Source organism: Lathamus discolor, chromosome 3 (assembly GCF_037157495.1).
Source record: "Lathamus discolor isolate bLatDis1 chromosome 3, bLatDis1.hap1, whole genome shotgun sequence".
Lineage (NCBI taxonomy): Eukaryota > Metazoa > Chordata > Aves > Psittaciformes > Psittacidae > Lathamus > Lathamus discolor.
The window spans coordinates 79211073-79230920 of NC_088886.1; the positions used below are offsets into that span (position 1 = coordinate 79211073).

General features: G+C 40.9%; 1 protein-coding gene and 1 long non-coding RNA gene across 6 annotated transcripts in view; one reads left to right on the forward strand and one right to left on the reverse strand.

Moving 5' to 3' along the window:
• Positions 1-12405, reverse strand: part of LOC136009757 (uncharacterized) — a 35727-nt gene extending 23322 nt beyond the window's left edge. The window contains exon 1 of the long non-coding RNA XR_010610641.1: positions 12224-12405. This is a non-coding gene — a long non-coding RNA (uncharacterized LOC136009757). The remainder of the gene's footprint in view (positions 1-12223) is intronic.
• Positions 1-19848, forward strand: part of SLC39A10 (solute carrier family 39 member 10) — a 51123-nt gene that overhangs the window by 1128 nt on the left and 30147 nt on the right. For 3 of the 5 annotated variants that reach the window (XM_065669951.1, XM_065669952.1, XM_065669955.1), the window contains exon 1: positions 11359-12004. The exons of 1 other annotated variant lie outside the window; for it this stretch is intronic. In XM_065669951.1, the coding sequence (XP_065526023.1) occupies positions 11996-12004 (9 nt within the window). In that variant the 5' untranslated portion in view covers positions 11359-11995. Of the gene's footprint in view, positions 1-11358; positions 12005-19848 lie in introns of those variants that run through there. One more of the 5 variants, XM_065669953.1, reaches the window with a different exon arrangement.

Below are 19848 nucleotides of genomic sequence, written 5' to 3' on the forward strand. Positions count from 1 at the left end.
GAGTGACTGGGTGGTGAACAGAGAGACAGCTTATGTTTTACATGAGCCCATATCAGCAACAGATTTGTTTTTCTTATTGATTCCTCTCTACTTGTCACTATTCTGTTACCATTCCAACGTGGCAAGTGCTGCCACTGAGGAACCATCAGCACTAGTTTAAGTACTATGTTTCCTGACCTTCAAATTAATACTTCACATGACAATTTGGCAGTGTCCTAATACAGACATGACTTTTCTAGAGCTGCATTGGTAATAGCAGTAGGAGGAACCTGAGGAGAGAACAAAGTCAGGTGGAAGACCACTTCAGTGGAGGAAATCTGTTTTACAGCATGTCCCAGATTGAGTATGTTTGGACTTGTAGCATTTCAAGGCAGTGGTCCGTTGTGAACATGACCATCCCTACAGCTGGAAATTCAACAGATTAGGCTCTCTTTAAGTATATGCTGAGAAAAGGACATGGCAGTGCTGTGCCCAGAAGGAACAGAATTGCTGGTCTGGTTTCCTGCAACTGGAAACCATATCTGTCTCTCTGAGGCTTCTATATAGATGAGACCATAGATTTATGTTGGGAAAAAGAAGGTGGGCTTCTTTTGCTGAGATTCTTGAAAGTACAAACTACTGCTTTGTGAAGACTGAATCATCTCTGAAAAGGTTTCTATGGCCAAGATATTTTCTCTTTATCAGTCAGAGTTTAGGAAAGCCAATTTTATGAGGACAAGAGAGCAGAGCTGAGTGTTGTCTTTATTTAGATGGCACTATATAAGCTAAAATTGCTGGGTGACCTCACTGGTGGTTCCAGCCAAAGGGCTGAACATGAGCCATAGGAAGACAGAAAGCTGTGGGATACGTGTAGAAGACAGAACTGGGTGCAACACCCAGACAAGTGTTTTGGGGCACTTCTATCTGCCTCTGCCAGATTCCTGAAGTCTAGTTATTTCCTTCTCACTTGGCTTTCTGAACAACTGCTGATCAGGTCATATTAGCATTAAGGCTGCTGTCTCTTCCTCTCGGGAGATCATTAACTTCTGAAATGAACGCTGTTTCTGTGCTAGTTTGCACTGCAATACAAGCGGCAGTAATTTTGATCCACCCTGCCCTCCCCTGCAAAAATCACTGTTCTGAGTTTTAACTGTAACCCAAAACCTAATGATCAGCAATAACCTCTGAAAAATAGCCTTCTGCTGCTTTGCTGCTCAGAGTAACTGGGGCTTTGTGCTCTGCACACATCTCAGTGCTCAACAGTTAGAAGTTTCGTGCAGCAATTTGAAGTGTCCTGTGAAAACATCAGCTCTGGTTTTAGAACTAGAGCACTACCATAATATTGTTCTTACTAGCTCAAGGTTTGGTTTCAATATAACAATAAATAAAAGCCCCCTGTTCAAACAGTTCCTTAAAAATACGGTAGTTTAAAAAGGAAACTGCAAAGATAGCAACTATTGCTGTTGAGGGAAGCAACTATAGGTCATGCAGGCTTTCCCTCCTGTAAATGAGGAAGAGAAGAATTACAAGAATCAAACACTGCTGTCCTGAATGATGAAGGTGTCACTTAACATCATGTAAGTGGACTGATCTGTTCTGCAATGTGTGTGTGCTACTCTCAGGAAGGGGGTACATGAAATAGTTTCTGGTGCATCATTGGCTGGTAGTTAATTTTCTGATTCACTGCTGTTTAGAAGCTTCATAACCAAGTCTATTGTTGTCTAATGAGTCATAGTTTTGATATTGTTAATATCTTCTGAGATAGGGCCAAAATTTGTATACTTAGGGTAAGAAGTGTAGAAGATATGAAAACTGAAGCCCCCTTGGGAAAAACGGCAGTGAATGCTTGTCATTCTTATGCTATGAATTTGAAACACCTTGAAATATAATGTTATCCCAGAATCACACTGTCCAAATGAAGTACTTTGCAGTTATTTCAGATAAACATAAATAAAACCCCATGAGCTGTTTTGGGGATGAGAATTTCCCAGAATCTCTGCTTCCCTCTGCTTCACATGGGAATCTGGCAATGAGTCAGCCCAGCTCCAGGTACCTGCAAGCTGGAGAGCCCCAAGCAGTCTCTTTTAATGTAACTGGCTTGCCTAAAGTATTCTTATTCCAAGCATCCTTGCAAATTATTAATAAGTATTGACTTTAGGTTTAGCTTCTATTTAGGTTTAAGAAACAATGCCTTGAAGCTCCTGTGTACAGTTTCCTTCTTTTCATTATGTATATTGATTTGCCAAAGGATATTATGCTGTGCTTCAGAAACTTATTCTCAGAATTTTAGTGAGCTAAAAATGGGATAGATTACAGGCTTTCGAACTTCAGATTTGCAATTAGTCCTGTGGATTTGTCTCTCATATATTTTAACTTCAAATTAATAGAAAAGTAATTCTGAAAATGTGAATGAAATTAGTGTTTACCCAGCTACAAAGACTTAGACTAAACTACCTGCAAAAAAATACAGAGAAAGATGATTATCTTAAGTAATTACTTTTCAAAGGCTATGATTCAAACTACTGTGTTAAGGTACTAGGTTTAGTAACTACTAAGTGGTCTGATAACCAAAACCTACTGTAAGACTGCTTTTGGTGAGAAACACCAGCCACTCACTTTAATATATGAACAGGGTGAAGCACCATGATTTCTTCTAAGAAACAGCTAAGAAACCTCAGCAGTAATTTATACAGGAAACCTGTTCAAGTAGGTATACAGATACTCTTCATATGCTTAAAGAAAGCCGCCTATTGGAAGCAGTTCCACAAGCAGACAGATTTATTGAGAGATGGCACCATGATGGAAGTGAAAAAATAATGGTTCACCTTAAAGAGCTCAAATTCTGCCCCTACCTGTCCAGAAGGCAGTAATATTTGTTTGCTTTTTAGATTAATTTTCAGCTTTGAAGTACATCACTGCGAACTTGTGGAGCATTTTGGTATACATTCAGTAACGTAAACGTTATAGAGAACAGCTTTCGCTGTTCAATCTTTCTCAGAATGTTCTGCTTTACCAGCTAAAGGTGCGAACTCAAATTTGTGTGTTTTTGTTGGAGAAGCCTACAGTAACTTCATTACAGCTACCGTTAGAGGTTCATCTGAGTTTGCCCTTTGTGCATATAGGACTGCATTAAGTTTGTCTCAGACTGGTTTGCTTCCCCATTAGTTTTCTAGTCCATTAGTTATCTCAGCAATGTTAGTCCAACACAGTCATTGCAGAAATGGCTTTATCTTTTCTCTGCTTGTTTCTTTCTCAGAGGTCTCTCAATGCTCTAATACATGCCAAATACACAGACAAGAAAAACACATGACAGCATCCCTTCTTTCACAAGCAGTGCCACTAGTCCCATGCTTACTTGAGGAAATGCTTCAAAACTTCTCTCCCTTTTCTTCCTTTCCTTTGATAATGAGCTTCATTCATCACTGTATTACTCCATTCTGCTGCTCAGTGGAATTACTACTGGTTTACAGCAACAGGCATCAAGTGAGTTTGCCAAGTCATGCAGCTGAAAAACAGCAATGAAATGGGCCTCCCCAACGCTCTTTTCAGTTTGTAGCTCGGCAACATCCCTGTGGCCTGTCTCCCCATGTAATTTCATGGGTGTTCATCTCTGATTTTTCACATTTCTTGTCAGACCATATTCTGCATCCTTTCTTCATGCTTTATCTCTTTGTATATCAGCTAAAGTTAACTCTCTCCTTTGTAGCTGTTTATGCTCAAGTTCACACTCCTACTTGTATCATTAAACTGTAATTAACATCCAACTGTGCAAAGCATTCTGGGGCAGCAACACAGAAAATAAAGCTGCAGCACCTAGCAGTACTGCCAAATGAAATCACGGTGTTTCCTAATGTCATTCATACACTTCCTGGTGCCCCCTTACTTGCTTTCTGTAGAAATGGGGGATTTTACCATGCTTTTACATTATGGAATACAGGCGGAACAAATACAAAAATATAAATTATGGGGGGGGGGGGAAAACCAACTACTTCAGTGCATGCCAGCATTTCAAAGCCACGGTGATGCATTTCAACACTGATGTCACCCTGAAGGCCAGCATCCTACTGCTCCCTCCAATTCCCATTTATGTAATTATCAGGCATGGAAGTAAGTTTTAGGCAACTATTTCCCTACACCGTGGACCAGTCATCAATAACTCGGTGAGCCTCTCTGTTGATTTTAGATTTTGCTACTGGTACACAGATTTAAAAGCAAACAAAAACACCCATTTCATAATTTGTTTTATTTCTGCCAGCAGTATCTTTGTTTTCCTTGCCAGTGCATGTTCTTGTCTTCTGTCATCTCTGTAGGTGTCCCTTTGAGGCTTTGGATCTTTGGTAAAGAAGGGATGAGGCTGTATGACACCCTTGCCCATTCATTCAAGCTTAGATTACTGAAGCATATCCACACTATTTCATATTGGTTCCCCTTTCCACTGTTGAAATTCCAGAGACGATTAGTTCCTTCTGAGATATTCAAAACAGGTAGCCAGTAACTTAAGGATGTCCTGGCTTCCTGGTTCTGCCTGCTGATAGTGGAGGAACTGCAGTCCGGCTTTAGAAGAGATATACTTGTATTACTCAGTTAAGTCTAGGTCACACAAAAAGACTCACTCCCAATCACCAAACTAGTAGTTAAAAATTGGCAGGTTCTGGCATAGAAGCTACTGACTTTCATTTTCTGCATTTAATCTGCACACTGATTCTTTCCAATAATGTTAGGGACAATACCACTAAATTTTTACACTCTGTTTGAGAAAAGGGCGTAAAACAAATTCCTCAGCATGTAAAGAGAGTGTATTAAAGTCAATATTTTCCCCTTTGATCAGGTGGGCCAGTTTTGGAATTGATCCAGTTTGCTTTCCTAAGTGTAAGCCTTCAGAGGAATTTTCAGTTAACTCCACCCAGCCAGCAAGAACAGCTTTGTTTAATGTTTTGAACCCTGCCTAGCTCCAGCAAAGAGTATCCCATATTTATTGATACAGAGCTCTCCCATGGATATGATCATAAGTTCTCTGTGCTCCGGACTCTCACCCTGCTCATGTGGTAAAGGAAGCAGTTGACTGGCCTTTCCCTCCCATTATACCCTTTGGCATGAAGACAGTATCTTTCTGCAACCAGTGTGTAGAGAAAAGATGCCACAAGCAAGCAGGTGTTCTCAACAGGCAGGAAGGAAAGGAGAAAAACAAATAAACCCAAGTCTGCAAGAGATGAACAAAGCTGTGACACACTGTCCTCTCTTTTTAGTATCTTATATTTTGAATCTTATCCTGACCCTGCTACCAGAAAAAAATGTGTCTCAAATCCAATGAAAGGGCTATGAGCTGCTTTAGAGAGTAGGGCTGGCAAGTTACGTTTCAAACAAATAATAACAAAACAAAGGGAGAGTCATTTAATAAAGTAAAGTTTGCCCAGCAGGCGTTTTCCTGTGGATAAGCTACACTGGTGTTTGCCAGCTTTGCAAACTTAACCAATGGTCTGCGAGTCATACTGGCTTTTTTCTATATTGCAGAAAAAGGCTTTGTGTGGAACAAACACTTGGGTTGCTGCTGCAGCATCACAACCTTTTACATATGTCCTTTGATGTTTATGTAACCTTAAATAATAGTATTTTTCATTGGCTCTAAACTTATTTTTCATTAAAAATGTCAGGTTATGTTTAAAAACAAAAACCAGAAAGCCTAGCCCTTTCCCCGTGGCTGCATGGTACTTAGTTGCCAGCTGGGGTTAAATTGCAACACCCACAAAGAGGCAAACTAAAATACTTCTAAAAGAGAGATCTGTAAAGTATGTATCTTGATTTGACATGTTAAAAGAAGTAATAAAAATCATGGGCTTCTGTTTAAACTAATTTCCTGCCAGTATTTACAATAGTACCATATTTAAAATTGCACAGACTCTGTCACTGACATTCACACATTTGCTTAGAAACCTACATATATGCCCATACACATTTATATACAGTCTGAACAGGGGGGTATGTACACGTTGTTGTAGGACAATGTTGTTGTAAGAGAATGTTAAGAATTGTTTTTAAAAAACAGAACAAAAAAGATGGATTTCCCTTTCTGTCCCCTCTCATGAGTAAAGAAACTTTCAAATTATACTTTCCAGATACTGCAATGCTAGCCAGATCTACTTTGAATTATTACTGGAATTTATACAGTTCAAACCAATTAAAACTAAACAAATCTGCCAAGCAAATGCTTAAACAAGATCATCCAGTTTAGCAGGAATGTAGAAAAAAGCCTATACAGTCTCTACAAAAAGTACCATTTTTATCTACGGCCTTGGAGTTAAACAAACTTGGGCTTTAAATTCACCACAAATAAGCCAAGTAGCCCTGAGGCAGTGAAATCCCCCAGAGGACATCACTGCCTACTTCCAAGCATGACTTTAATCACCAAATCACTACTTGCTTTTAGGGATACTTAAGCTCACCCTGATGATTAAACTTCTTCACTTAAGTCCTTGCCATAAGCAAAGATTTTGCTGCTTCAGTACCCAATCTCAGCACACTCTTATACAGCCTGGGAATGAATACATATCAAACTACTGAATAGTGGAAGTACAAGTAAGTCTGTACAATTTAACTGATCACATGCAGTAAGTACATTAGTAAATTCAAAGCAGAATAGATTACTTTCAACAGGTCATATTTAAAGATCCAGATCAAGAAATTATGCAACTGAGGAAAGAAAATGTCTTCTGTATGATGCCCTGGTATTTCACTTCAGCAGATCTTGTCAGTGCGCTTCTGAGCAAAGCCTTCTGTAGTAAAGCTCTTTCAGTTCTAAGGAATTTGGTAAAATCTCTTTGGTAGGCATGTCAGCATTGACAATAGCTGTGCCCTGTGAACCGTTCTCTATCTCCTTATGATTAATTCTACTGCTAGCTACCTCCATTAGTATCTTCAGCAAGCTGAATACTACTTGTTGGCCATTGTTAAGTAAGAAATGGCATTTCTGACTTTGATTCAGGTTCTCGGAATGAACAAAGAGCAAGGACAGAAGCTAGAAAGGAACAGGAAATAAAACACGCATGTAATACATACCACAAACCCAGCTGTGTTGGCATTCAAAGTGCCCTAAATTCTGATTAAATCTTTGAATGATTCCAAATAAAGGAGGAAATTGACATTTCAAGCTGTTATCTTGGCTTTTTCTTGAGACATCAGTATTTCAAAAGTAAGAAAATTAAGTTGTGTTCTTCAGCCAAAGAAGTTAAACTTGCCAGAGGGGTACAAAATTTCATCTTGGCAAGAAATAGTAACATTTTCCCCAGTTAAATAGCAGCAGAAACATACACCTTCAGCTGCTAGCTTTCTGAATGAATTTCTCCCAGTTAAAATCTTTTTCAACATACTGTTTCCAATTTCCACAGAAAGCTCACAAGACTCTTTTTTCTGCTTACAGTCAGAGGCAGTATGAGGATTTAAGAATTAAACCCATGTGCACAATTACTAACTGGGTGTCCTGAAGCTCCTCTGCACGGCAGCAGGCTGCCTGGCAGTGATCTCCCCTTGTGCATGGGTGCCTCTCAAGGCTCTTCAGGCTGAAAGTCCCTTTTCCTGCCATCATATAGTACTGAATATCCTTTTAGGTGGTTTGGGTCAGGTGTACTGTCTCTGCTCCCTCCTAGCTGGGCCCTTCCGTCCTGGCAGAGGATGAGAGACTGAGAAGTCCTTGATCGGGGTAAGTGCTACTGAGCAACAACTAAAACATCCGTGTGTTATCAGCATTATTATCAGACGGAAGCCAAAACACAGCACTGCACCAGCTACTAGGAAGAAAATTAACTCTATTCCAGCCAAAACCAGGACACTGGGTGTAAGAATACAAGTGGAAGCAAAATCTAAATTCTATTTTTTTTTATTAATAGAAAAATGTTGCTTCTAAACTAGCTACCGCTTCCGTGCATATGTGTATATATGTCAGCATTTTATCCCTCACATGCAAAACTGGGCTGTTACAAGGAAGAGAAATCAGCATTATGAGATCTGTCAGACTGTCCAATTTCACACATCTTCTCCTTAGGCCTGCATCTCACAACTGAAGCATGACACTACGTTCTGTCACTTCCTTTACAATCTTTTATGCCAACACAGCTGGCTGACCCAAAACTGGGGTCTGCTGACCAGATGCATGAGGTCCACAGGGTACTGGAAAGGTCATAGCACTCTACTGAAGCTGGAGATGTGTCTCTAGACAGGACCCCATCTTGAGGCAAGCCCTGCTAGAATCCACAGTCTGCTTTTGCAGCATTATACACCAAGCCCTTCTATATTACTTGATAGGATACATTACTTTCCTACAGACCAATGTACCAGCATGTACCATGCAGTGTTACTCAGCAAGTACACACCCTGTGAAAGGAGGAAAAAAATACAGTTCTGTTCTAAAAGTATAGTAAGGTAGTTTCCTGTTTGAAGCTTGAAAAGTCAATGTGGATTTGTTGCATGGATTTGTGTGACCTTGAGCTATCAGCGATGCTGGCTACCCTGTTCTGTTGTACCAGCTCCCTGCAGCATAGAATGTTGTTCCACATGCTTTACAGGGAAGCATATTCTCTGCTTCTCGTAGTAATGCCTGATTTAAGTTTTTTGGTCTGGGTTTCTGAAGCTGAGGTATAGAAACTCGTACTTGATTTTACTGATGCATAGGCAGTTCTCGTATTAGAATATATAGTTAAAACTAGGGAGAAATAACCCAGTTGCAAGATAGTGTACAACTATAGGGAAAATATTCTGAATGCAAACAACTTTTTCAATGCATCAGATGAAAGCCCAGAGCAGACTAACCAGGATGATTACAGCCTAAATCAAAATACAAACGAGACTCACATTTCTTAACAGGAAATGATATTCTCGTCCTCATAGTGCTGGCAGGCCTACTAATGGTCCCTTCTGGCTTTAAAACACACAGCTGCACGTCAGAACGTGTAACAGCTGAAGAGGAGGAAGGCTTCTGCAGAGATAAACCACCAATATAGAGATACATTTTTTTATTGGTATACCCTGTTTGGGTGAACCTCTGGAAAGTAACTACATAGCATCAGTACCTCCACAATAAGGTAAAGCTGCCTTCAGAAAAGCTTCTTTACCCCCCTATATATGTAACTTTTCTAAATACAGTAAAACTAGTACAAAGTCAACCAAGCCTGAAATCTTAAAGGGCATTTCTGTAGTAAACACCTTAATTTCAATTAATTCTATGATTGTAGTGCTCTTCCTGGAGTTTTGGATTTTGGGGTTTTATGGTATTATTCACATTTGGAAAAGCTAACAAACCCCATATGCTCTGTTTTGTTACTGTGTACAGTTCACTCAGTTTGACCACTGAAGGAAGAAGATACAAAACTTTACATTTTTTATATTCTTTGCACTCAGCGCATTTGTACTCTAGACCAAAGAGCAGCAGAATTCAGTCACGCTGTCATCAGTAATGGGTATTGTGGTGTCTAATGACCAGCGTCAGAAGCAGCTCTGTATTTTATTTGCTGTGTGAAAATTCTGAGAGATAAAAGACCTGCTTTGAAATCAGGAAGCATTCAAATCCATGTGCAAATGATCTGATGTAACAGTTTGGTTTAGAACCTCATAATCGGTTTCACAGTCCCTGAAACCTGACCTGAGCAGAGGTTGTCAAATTCTTGACTAGGATGGTTTGTATTCTTGTGATTGATTCCATAAGGCATTGGGGGAAAAAGGAGGGAGGGAATGCAGGTGTTATTTTTTTTTCCCTCCAAATAAATACTAAAGAGAGGAAAAGGTGCTGGAGGAGATTTGAAATTAGAAAGTCTATCCCTTGGATATGAGATTTATGGAGAGAAAAAACCAACAAATGAGTAATTGGAGAAGGTCAGTGAAGATTCAGCATCACATGACTGAAAGATTGGTGTAGCATAGCCCACAGAACTGATGTGGTCTTAGGTCCTGTTTGATAGGTTACATGTCTTTCAATCAGTTTATTACATTATCTGTGTTTTAATGACTATTCAGCTTATTAAGGAAGGATTACTCTGTGTTTCCTTTGCACTGTGACTTCAGTGTTATGTGGGATTTTTTGAGTCTTACAGATATCAAACTTTGTTTGGTTTGTAAGCAAGTACTATCAATCCTTTACATTTTTGGTATCCTGTACTCGTTTTGTGTTCTAGGGACGTATCACCAAGCAAAAATTCACATGATGACTTTGGGAGGATGTCAGGGTGGCTAAAGATTGGCTGTCTCAGTCCAAGGCTTGGACTGAGACAGGACTATGGAAAGGATTGCTCTCTGGATCTGCCAGGCCAGATTTAGGTTGTGCTGGTGTGAATCATCTGGTTTAACAAAGGGTTAAGTTTAGAAAGGTGAATTAGTTCAATTTGGTGATATTAAGAGTCTAAATACATGTGTCCTTAACAAATGGAGAGGTGATGTTGGTTTGCTTGCAGACTGAAGCCTGCTATGGAATCATCAGTTATTTTTGGAGTAAACTGTGCTGAAAACTGTGTGCAAACTCCTCAGAAAGAAAAATGGAACAGTCTAAAACTTATCTGAGGTGTCTCTGTAACAGCATTTCAGCCTCTGAACATAATTTCTATAAATAACCATTACAGCGTAAGCTGGTCTATTTTGAAATAGTATTTGATGTGAAGGACTCCTATATTCTGTAGGTGTTCTGTTGTAAACCAAGACGCTTTCGGTGTTGTTCTGGAAAGGGTTTTAATTTACATACGGTATTATTTTTAGTTCTGTAGCTGTTGCCTAGGAATCTAATGCATCGTGATGAGGGGCTCCTCCTCCAACAGGGGGAATGTTTATCATCTACATAAACACGGTTTTCCAGAGTTAAATAAATGGCGGGTAATACGTATCCCGTTCTCCGAGAGGTATCTCTGCACGAACGCCAAGCTCCAGCCATGAAATACCCCTTCGCTCCTGAAAGATCCCTTCCTCCCCCTGCCACCGAGAGCACAGACAGCTCCGCGGCTGCAGACGAAGGCCATACCCCGACCCCAGCGGCAGGCCCGGCTCTCTCCGAGTTGCCGGCGTTCGCCGCCGGGGTAGCGGCCACCGGCGCCTCACAGTACGGCCGGCGGCTCCGCTCCCGCCTCCGCCACCCGGCCAGAGCGGGCCGCAAGGCTCTAGGCCGGAGGCTCTCCCGGGCCCCACGGCCGTTGTGCGGCCACACGAGGTGGTGCAGCCGGCAAAACCACGGCCGGCGCTGCCCCGGCTCCGCGGCCTCCTGCCCCGGGGCTGCGTCCGGCCCCGGCCGCCTCCCCGCTCGCATCGCTTGAGTGATGAGCGCAAGCCGCCGCAGGGAGGGGGGGAGGGCACAACCAGCGCTACGCCATTTTCGTAGTCGGTAGTGGAGCAGGGGAGGGGGGAGCGGGGTGCATCGGCGCGGGGGAGGGGAGGAAATGGCTCCGTATTGGGCGAAGCGGACTGCGGGGACGCGTGTGTAGAACGGGCCGCATGGTGCGTAGTGGTGAGTGTGGGGCCTGGCGTAGCCGCGGTTAGTGAATAGCGTGGCCGCAGCAAGAGCTGCAGGAGGAGGAGGAGGAGGCGCCGCGGCGGTTTGGTACCGAGCGGAGAGGGAGATGCACACGGCACTCGAGTGAGGTAGCTATAAAACCCCATTTGTTTACATTCCCTCCCCCACAACCGGCCGGCGCGGCGGTGCGGGTGGCGGCCGGCCCTGGGCTGGCGGCGGGGTGGGGGCTGAGGGGCGCGCAGGGCTTGCGGAACAGGAGAAGGAGCCGGTGACGGTCGGCAGTAACGGACACCAGCTTCCCCGGGATGCGGAGCGGGGGACACGGCGGCGCGGCCGCCTCATCACGTGTCGGCGGCGAGACCCGCCGGGGGGCTGCGCGGGTGGGCGAGGGAGGCCGGCGGGGAGCCGGGGGGGCGGTGGTTGGAGGGGGTATGGGGAGCCGTGCCCGGCCTCCCCCCTGAGGCAGCGGAACGTGAGTCGCCGCCGTAGTCCTGGCGCATCTCCCCCCACCCCTTTCTTCCTCCAGCTCTCGAGTCGACCATGCGGCAGGTAAATCCTCCCCGCCCCCCTTTCCCTCATGAGGGGTCGGGGACGTGGCGGCGGTTACGGGGCCGTAACTGCCCTCGCCGTTTTGGGCGGAGAGAGAAAGGGGGGGGGGGGGAGCGGCAGGATGCGGCGGTTGGCTGGGGGCGGGGGGTGCCGCGGGCTCCCGCTGGGTCCGGGGCGGCGGGTAGCGCTCTTTCTCCTTGGCTCCTGTGGTTTCCTTACCGTCCGGTCCCCGTCCCGAGTGCGATTTGGGGAGTGGCCGTCCGTGCGGGGCCACGTGGAGTCCCTGGTTGCGGGCAGACGGTGCTGGTGCTGTCCTTCACGGTTCGGCACAGGGTACCGCTGCAAGGAGAGGGTCGCTGCCAGCGGGTGCGCGGGAGGGGGGTAGCCTTAGTGCTGTGTCTCTGTAGGGCTCTCTCGTACGTTGTATCTGTTGAGGGACAACATAGTGATGATGGATGATGAGGAAGCCACATGATTAGATTTTACTTGGCCTGACGTTTCTAGTTAGAGTTAAAACTTAAGAAGTAGCACTTGGGGCTGTAACCTGCATGTAACCTTAAAGTTACAAGCGGGTCTGGGGGTTTTGTCGCTGCCTGTAGTGTACCTTAAGCAGAAAGGAGTGAAAGGGATTGATTTACTGATCTCAACTGTACTGCTTATGCTGCATCCATTGGAAACATACCTAACGTCGAAACTTTGGAATAAAATTACTCTTCAAAACGTTTAGTTATCTTTGTGTTTTTTGGGGGGCTCTTTTGTAGAAGTGTTGATACCTGCTGGCTCTTCAACTCTTGCCTCTGAGCAAGACCTGCCTGACTTAGAAACAGTTCTGGTTTCTAGCACTCTAAAAACGGTATGCCTTTAAGCAGCAATCACAATTTGTTTTTCTAAGTGAAGATAAGATGTCATACCATGCCTCAGTATGATAGTACTGAGGGAAACTGTGATACGTGGAGGCTGATGCACTGTTGAGAAATGTACACTGGAAGGCCTGGTTAAATTTTCAGAAACATAGAAGCAATTGCCATTTAGTTACCAAATGTAATTCCTGGAGTGTTCCAGCTGGTATGTTCTAGTGTCACAGTGTAGTAACTGATACCCTGACATAAAAGAGTATTTTTGTGTAAAACAGGTATCCTATTTTAGAAATTATTTTAACAGAACACGAGTTTCTGTCAGGGATGAATGTGTTTTCCATTAGATGCATAGGGGAATGGGCGTTCTGTGTGGACTGGTGGAGCATATGACTCAACTTCAAAGCAAGAGTCAGACTTATTAATAGTAACTTCTTAGGCTAATGCTCAGTAGAAGAAAATAATGTGGAAAAAATTCTCAAGAACTCTTGAGACTGACTATTGACTTTACTAACTACATTTTTGCTGTAAACTTAGAACTGGTGGCACTGTCCTGCAGTGCTGCTTTCTAAACTGCTTTCAACACTTACATACTTGTGACGAAGAAAGTACGTGCCCATGCTATCCACTTCTGAAAGAGAATGTGGCCTGCATATAGTCTGTGAATTAATTGTGTATGCTTTATGAGATTACTGTGGCAGTTCTGTGTGGGTATGTGTCCTAGTGTCCACAAGAAGGCAGATGTGGAAGGATCGTATGCAGTTGTGTATCTGGAATGGACAACATGAAAAGTGATTCCGCCTAGGTAAAAACTCCAAAACAGCAAGGTTTATTTTAATTAACATTCTTTGCTTTCGTGTAGGTCTTCTTGCCTTTTCCAGGTTGGCAAGTTTGGAGCGTGTATCCAGTCAGTCATAAAATTTGCAGTTACAGAAAAGTCGTTTACAGTGACGCAAATATGTTCATAGGCTTGTTTGCCTTAGCATTCGTTTCTCCCATTACAAAAAAATCAAGTGAAATTGGATCATCAGGGTAATTCAAGTATATTGCAGAAAGTTCATGTGAAAAAGCTGAGATCCTGGTGCTGACCTCTGTGTACTGTGGTGCTTGGAAATACTCCCTTTTTAATTAGTGATCTCAGGCTAAGATCTATGTGGCACTGTAACAGTATCCATGTTCTGGAGTTAGATGTGAAAAGTCAGGAGGAGAGTATTGGGTGCATTTAGTACTTAGGCCTCACGTGTTAATAAACAATCATTTTGAGTGTTCAGTAGGAAGCCTTCGTAAGTTACATACTTTTTGTGTAGTTTGACTTACAAAAATAAGGTACAAATGTACGCACATAGAAAAATTACTATATCCAACCGGCATAGATTTCCTTGGTGGTCTTCACTAAGTCAAGCAACTGTAATTTAGATAATTATATCCATAAAACATTTTCAGCAAAACATTGGTTGATTTAGCTGGGAAGAAGCTTTAGGTAGTGCCCAGATCACATGGACCTCAAACTTGGGTGTGTATAGTCCCAAAGGAAGTAAGTATGTTTAGACTTGTTTGCTTTGACTGTTTGATTTTCATGTTGTTTGATCATGATTGTACCTATTGTAATGACTCTTATTCCTGTCTCTTGTCACAGTTTTTACAGAAGTGGAAGTTTATTTTGAATGTGCGATGGGCACTTGATAAATCGGTCTGGATTTGAAACAAGTGTTTCCATCAGACGGAATTACTGAATTAAAATTGCACAAGCTACTTAAAAGCTGAGCTCCATGAAAGTTTTTTCTGCAAGTCAAGATTTGGTCCTTAACTCTGATGAAACTTAATGAAAAGATCATGGCACCTTTACAAATCAGGAATGGACAGGCATAACTCTGTGTGTCAATAAAAATTAGAACAAGAAAACCTCATTCCATTTTCTTAACAGTTTGGCTATCAGCTGTCAGAGCATTTGCTATTTTATAGCATGTTGTAACATGTTTTCAGAATTGTCAAAATGAATGTATCCTGGCTCTTCTCAACACAATGGAAAATATTAGTCGAAGTTTCAAAGAAGGAAAGCTTAATCAGAGTTCCTCTGTTCCTGGTGTAGGTATACTTTTCACAGAATTAGCTTTAGGTGCAGGGAGAGTTCTCTGAATACTAAGAATCGCCTTTAGGGAAGCAATTTCTGTCCTAATGTGAAGAGAGTAAGCATCACTTCCTGTTTTTTTGTGGGAGTCCAACTTAATTTAGAGAGTAATTATTTAAAACAATTTTATCATATGACAAGATCTCATCTTTGGGGATGGGCCGCTGAAGTTACCTTAAATGAGAACTAGTAATTTTAGTTTGATAAAGGCCTGAAGTAATGCTTGATGCAGAAAGAATTTAGATTGGTTTTAGGTCATTCTTAAATTACAACTGAGATATTACTTGAAATGCACCCAATAAAGTCTGAAAACGAAATGTATACCCATTAGGCAAAGCTATATGAAAACTGGTTTTTAAGTTTCAAAAACTGATTGAAATGCTGGAAACTGTCTCCTGCCTACATTGTAATCTAAAGAAAAGGTATGGGCTATATCAGTCCACCTGTTCATAATACTTTGTGTGCTATTGCATCAGTGCCATTGCTCCTTTTATTTCTCCCTTTTTTATGTAATAGAAATCTGACGGGTAAAGAAGTTAAAAAATAGTGGGTTGAAGTCACTTGTGTTTTGTTACCTGTTGTGATAATTCAAATCCTGTACAGGTTTTAATGCCCAAAAAGCTGGAAGCCAGCATGAAAGACAGGGAAGATGGTGGTTTCCTGGTGTTCATCTCAAAAGCTTATGAGAAGAAGGGATGCTGAAATTGTATGTAGGGTGTTGTACTCATGCTGGGGGACACAGTTCATTACACTGGAAACATCCTCATCTTCTGGGTATCACATTGTGCTGCCTCATCTTCTTCTTTCAGTTGTCTGACTTTGTTGCTGCAGAGGAGGAATGACTCAGCTGTTGTCTGTTCTTTCTCAGCTTCTGACGACCTATGAGCTTCATTCTCATCTGGCTGTCACCTTTTCTATAGCTTGATGCTTTCCAAAGCAGAAGCACGAGTGAAGAAAATCTGGCTGGTTGTTCTACTGCAGAATTAGATTGCTACTAAAAATGTATGGACCCGTTACAAAACTTACACTGCACTGTCTATTGGAGAGTCTGAATTTAGGTGTATTTGTCTGTTACTGTGGCTCTGTGAACAACATGAATAGAATAAGAAATATTCTTAAATGGATCTTGAACCTGAGCAAAATTAACCTAGATCAGTTAGGTTGTGTTTATTAGAGATTTTTGGCAGTGCAAATTAATAAAACTGATCTCCAGGTTTGATTTTCGGGGGGGGGGGGGCAGCAGATATTTGGGTTTGGCTAAGGTTTTTTTTGAAGAACAGTTCTAAAATCTCATTTTCACTTACGAGGAACATATCTGTCTGTAGTCTTATGATGAAGTTTGCTGTGGAAACCTACTCCTGTTTTTCTTCAGTGTTGACAATCACATCATCTCAGTATTAAACAAGGTATCAAGTATGTACAAAATGTGGAATGCTAGCTAGAGAGGAGCTAGAGCTCTAACTGTTAAATGGTACAGAAAATGGTACTTGTAAGCATTTGATGCTTAAGTAGCAGACTTTCTGAAGTCATTGATACTAGGTAGCTAAACCAATCTAGAACTGAGATAAAGTCTGCATAGTGCTGAAAGTCAGTGAATAACTATGATCACATCTGAAACTTACTAATCAAATTAAGTCCTGTAAAAATATTCCTGTGGTTAGTCTTTTTGTAAATGCATACATGAGATAAAAAACTCTTCAGATTAAGAATGTATGAAGGATGTTTTATGCAAGACTGCAGAATTTCCATAGAATCATGATCAACAGAGGCTTTGTGCCATATTCCTGCATGTAGGTCGTAAACACTTTCAAAATAGTTTCCAATCACAGCTCGAAGTAATAAAAAGTGAATTCCAGATAGGTGCTGTCATAAACTTTCTATATAAAGATAGATGTCTCAAGATTACCTGACTTGTAACACATTAATAAACCAATCTTTGTATGTTTTTATTGCAGCAACATTTTTATCACTGCAGTGTGATGATTATTAATGGACAAAAATGATATCTTGAATTCTGAAAGATAACTAAATTGTAACTGACTTACAGCTGGTGATTGGTACCTATAAATAGTTCCTCTTTTAAGCAAGCTTATTGCTGATGATAGCTTGCAGCCATACTTAGGTTTGAGTATCAAAGCCAAACAAAGAAAAAATACAGCTAATACCCAAGGTACTAGTTGATTTGCATTTTAAGTAGGACTGAGTAGCACTGTATACCTGGATGACTGGTTCTGAAGTTGTTCATGATAGTAACCATATGTCATTTCTACAGCTGTAAGTTGAGTTTAACTCACCTTTCACAATTACTAATAATACTACAACTGAGTGTTTCCTGCAAGGGCAATAGTGAGCAGGTACTCATCTGGGTTGAAGTCTTATTTTGCCACCATAGGCACTACTTTATATCTTATACAGAGCAGTCCAGAAGAGCTTCTATACTGTCAAGTGGAATATTGTAGTCTATGTTATAACTGATTATATTACTTCTCAAGGCTCTGTGCAATTTCCGTGATCCATTCCTGTAAAGAAAGAACTCTTAAAGTCAGGGCTCTGCTGCCTTTGGTAAGTACTGTCACTCCATGAAATGCAAACCATCTAATTTAGGCTATGTTTATCTGATAGTTCTGTTTGCAGAGCATAGAAGCATTTTATTTATTGCTGACCTGAATATATATGCCTATAAAAGACAATATCTCAGCTGAAAAGTACAATTCTAACTTGTGCTAGCTTACATTAAAACTTTAGGGATATGCTACATGACTGCAGTTTAAATAATGTGGTAGCCTTGCATTGCTCCATATTTGGTGTTTGTGGGTTTTTTGTTTGTTTGGGGTTTTTTAATAAAAATAAACTATTCTTGTTTATTTGATGTCTGATATAGTACATAAACAGGGTGGACTTGCCATCATTCCCGTTCTGAACTGCGTATTGAGGCAAGTGTGTAGCAGAGGCATTGTATTAGGTAATGGTGCTTGAATTGTCCAGCTGCTCTCAAGACTTGTACCATATATTCAGTTAACTATACAGTAGTTGCAGCAGGATGTATAACAAAATTTAGCTTATTGTAATGTGCCCATAGGTAATTTATTAATGCTTGTAATATATTCTAGACTTTTATTTTATTTGCTTGTTCTCAAACAGCCAAAATTTTCTCCCGTGATCAAATGACTTTTTGACAGAGTTACTGTTTTTATACTACAGGGAAGTGATTGAGTTGTGTAAGGTGTGTAGTCCAAATTTATGCATCTTCATCTTGCAGGGTAAGGTACAGAGAATCCCAGGAGAATTTCAGTTTTAGTGGCTCTGGGCAAAAATTCTCATGCTGGACTTTGCTGACTATGTATATTAAGTAGTAGGGAGAGGAATGCAAGGGGCTTATGATGACTTCTAAAAGAATGGATTAAGATGAGATGGTTTAATGATGTTGCAACTGTAACAAATTATTATGACTCACTTCTGTTTCTTTGTATCAAACTTTGTGGCTCAAATTAATTGCAGTAAGCAGTCATACTTTCACTGCCTTTGAAGACCTACCTGGTCTTGTATTCCCCACAGGAACTACTGTTTCGTCAGTGCTAAGTGGCTGCATTTGTCTAATGAAAGAGTGCATTATTTTTGTACTTTTTAGCCTTTAATGCATAGGAACACCTCTCATAGTTTAATTGCGGTGTAGTTTAAGCTAAAAGCCCTTAAAATGTATGGATTTAATATTTTAATGGGTTTTTATTGATTGGACTGTGGACAAATCAAAATAGTGTTTTAGAATAAGCATAATTCTTGTTGAGTTCCTCATTAAAAAAAAATGAAAAAGGCAAATTTTCACTTCAGGGAAAATTCCGAGTGCTTCTACAAATAAATTAATGTACTGGAATTTTCTGTTTTACCACAGCTTAATTGTTAAAAAATTCAGAATGTGGACATGAAAAGCAAAGTATTAATTATATTGTCATAAACAAAATATTCTCAAAATGAAACATTTAGAGAAGTACATTCTTCAAATAAAAAGAATGTGTTTTAACTATGAAAAAAAATACATTTTTCCTGACTTTTTGCCCTTATCTTATCAAAAACATAACACAGTAGTTCCAGGAAGAGATTGAATAATAATCTGAAATAATATGCGCTCTGCTGTTTTCTCTTCTGTACATGCAGTTATGATTTGCTTTGGTTTTACTTGACAACAAACAGAGGAAGATCCTTAACTTTACCTTACAGTCCTTTTACCAGTAATAGACTTATTAAATATTACATTTACAGTATTAAAGTTTAAGCTAAAAACTTGAAAGTAGATGTAGTTTAATCAGAAATGTGTAAACAGTGAGCTTAGCTTACCAGACAAGAAAATACTTTTTAGTATCTCTGTTTATTTGTTGTGCTTTGCTTTGAGGATACAGTTATGCTGGCCAAAGATAAGATCCATTGTTAGCCTTGCTAAATTTCTAAAATGGTATCTAAAGAATTTGGGCATCAGGTTATAAGATTTCCCCCTATGTTGAAAACTTCTGGTCAGGGACTGTGGTAGAGTACTAGCTAGATACGGATGCCAAATACGCATTTGGGTGCCAAATAGTGAACCTATTTATTGAAGTATTTAAACTTCTTAACCTGGAAGTTAGGTGGCCTGCTATGTTACGCTAGTGAGGAGATATCATAAGAACTTAAATGACTGCTAAGAGCATCAGAGGATTCACAAGCAACTGTTGTGCATCTAGAAAAAAGAAAAGTAAAACTTCAGACTCTTCTAACAGCACCCAAGTGCTTAGGTGTCTTCAGGTGTTGATGGCTGGAATGAAAAACTTGTTCTCAGGATTAAATTCTCATACTGTTTATGCTTAATGATATTTTAAACTGAGCTATTTTAG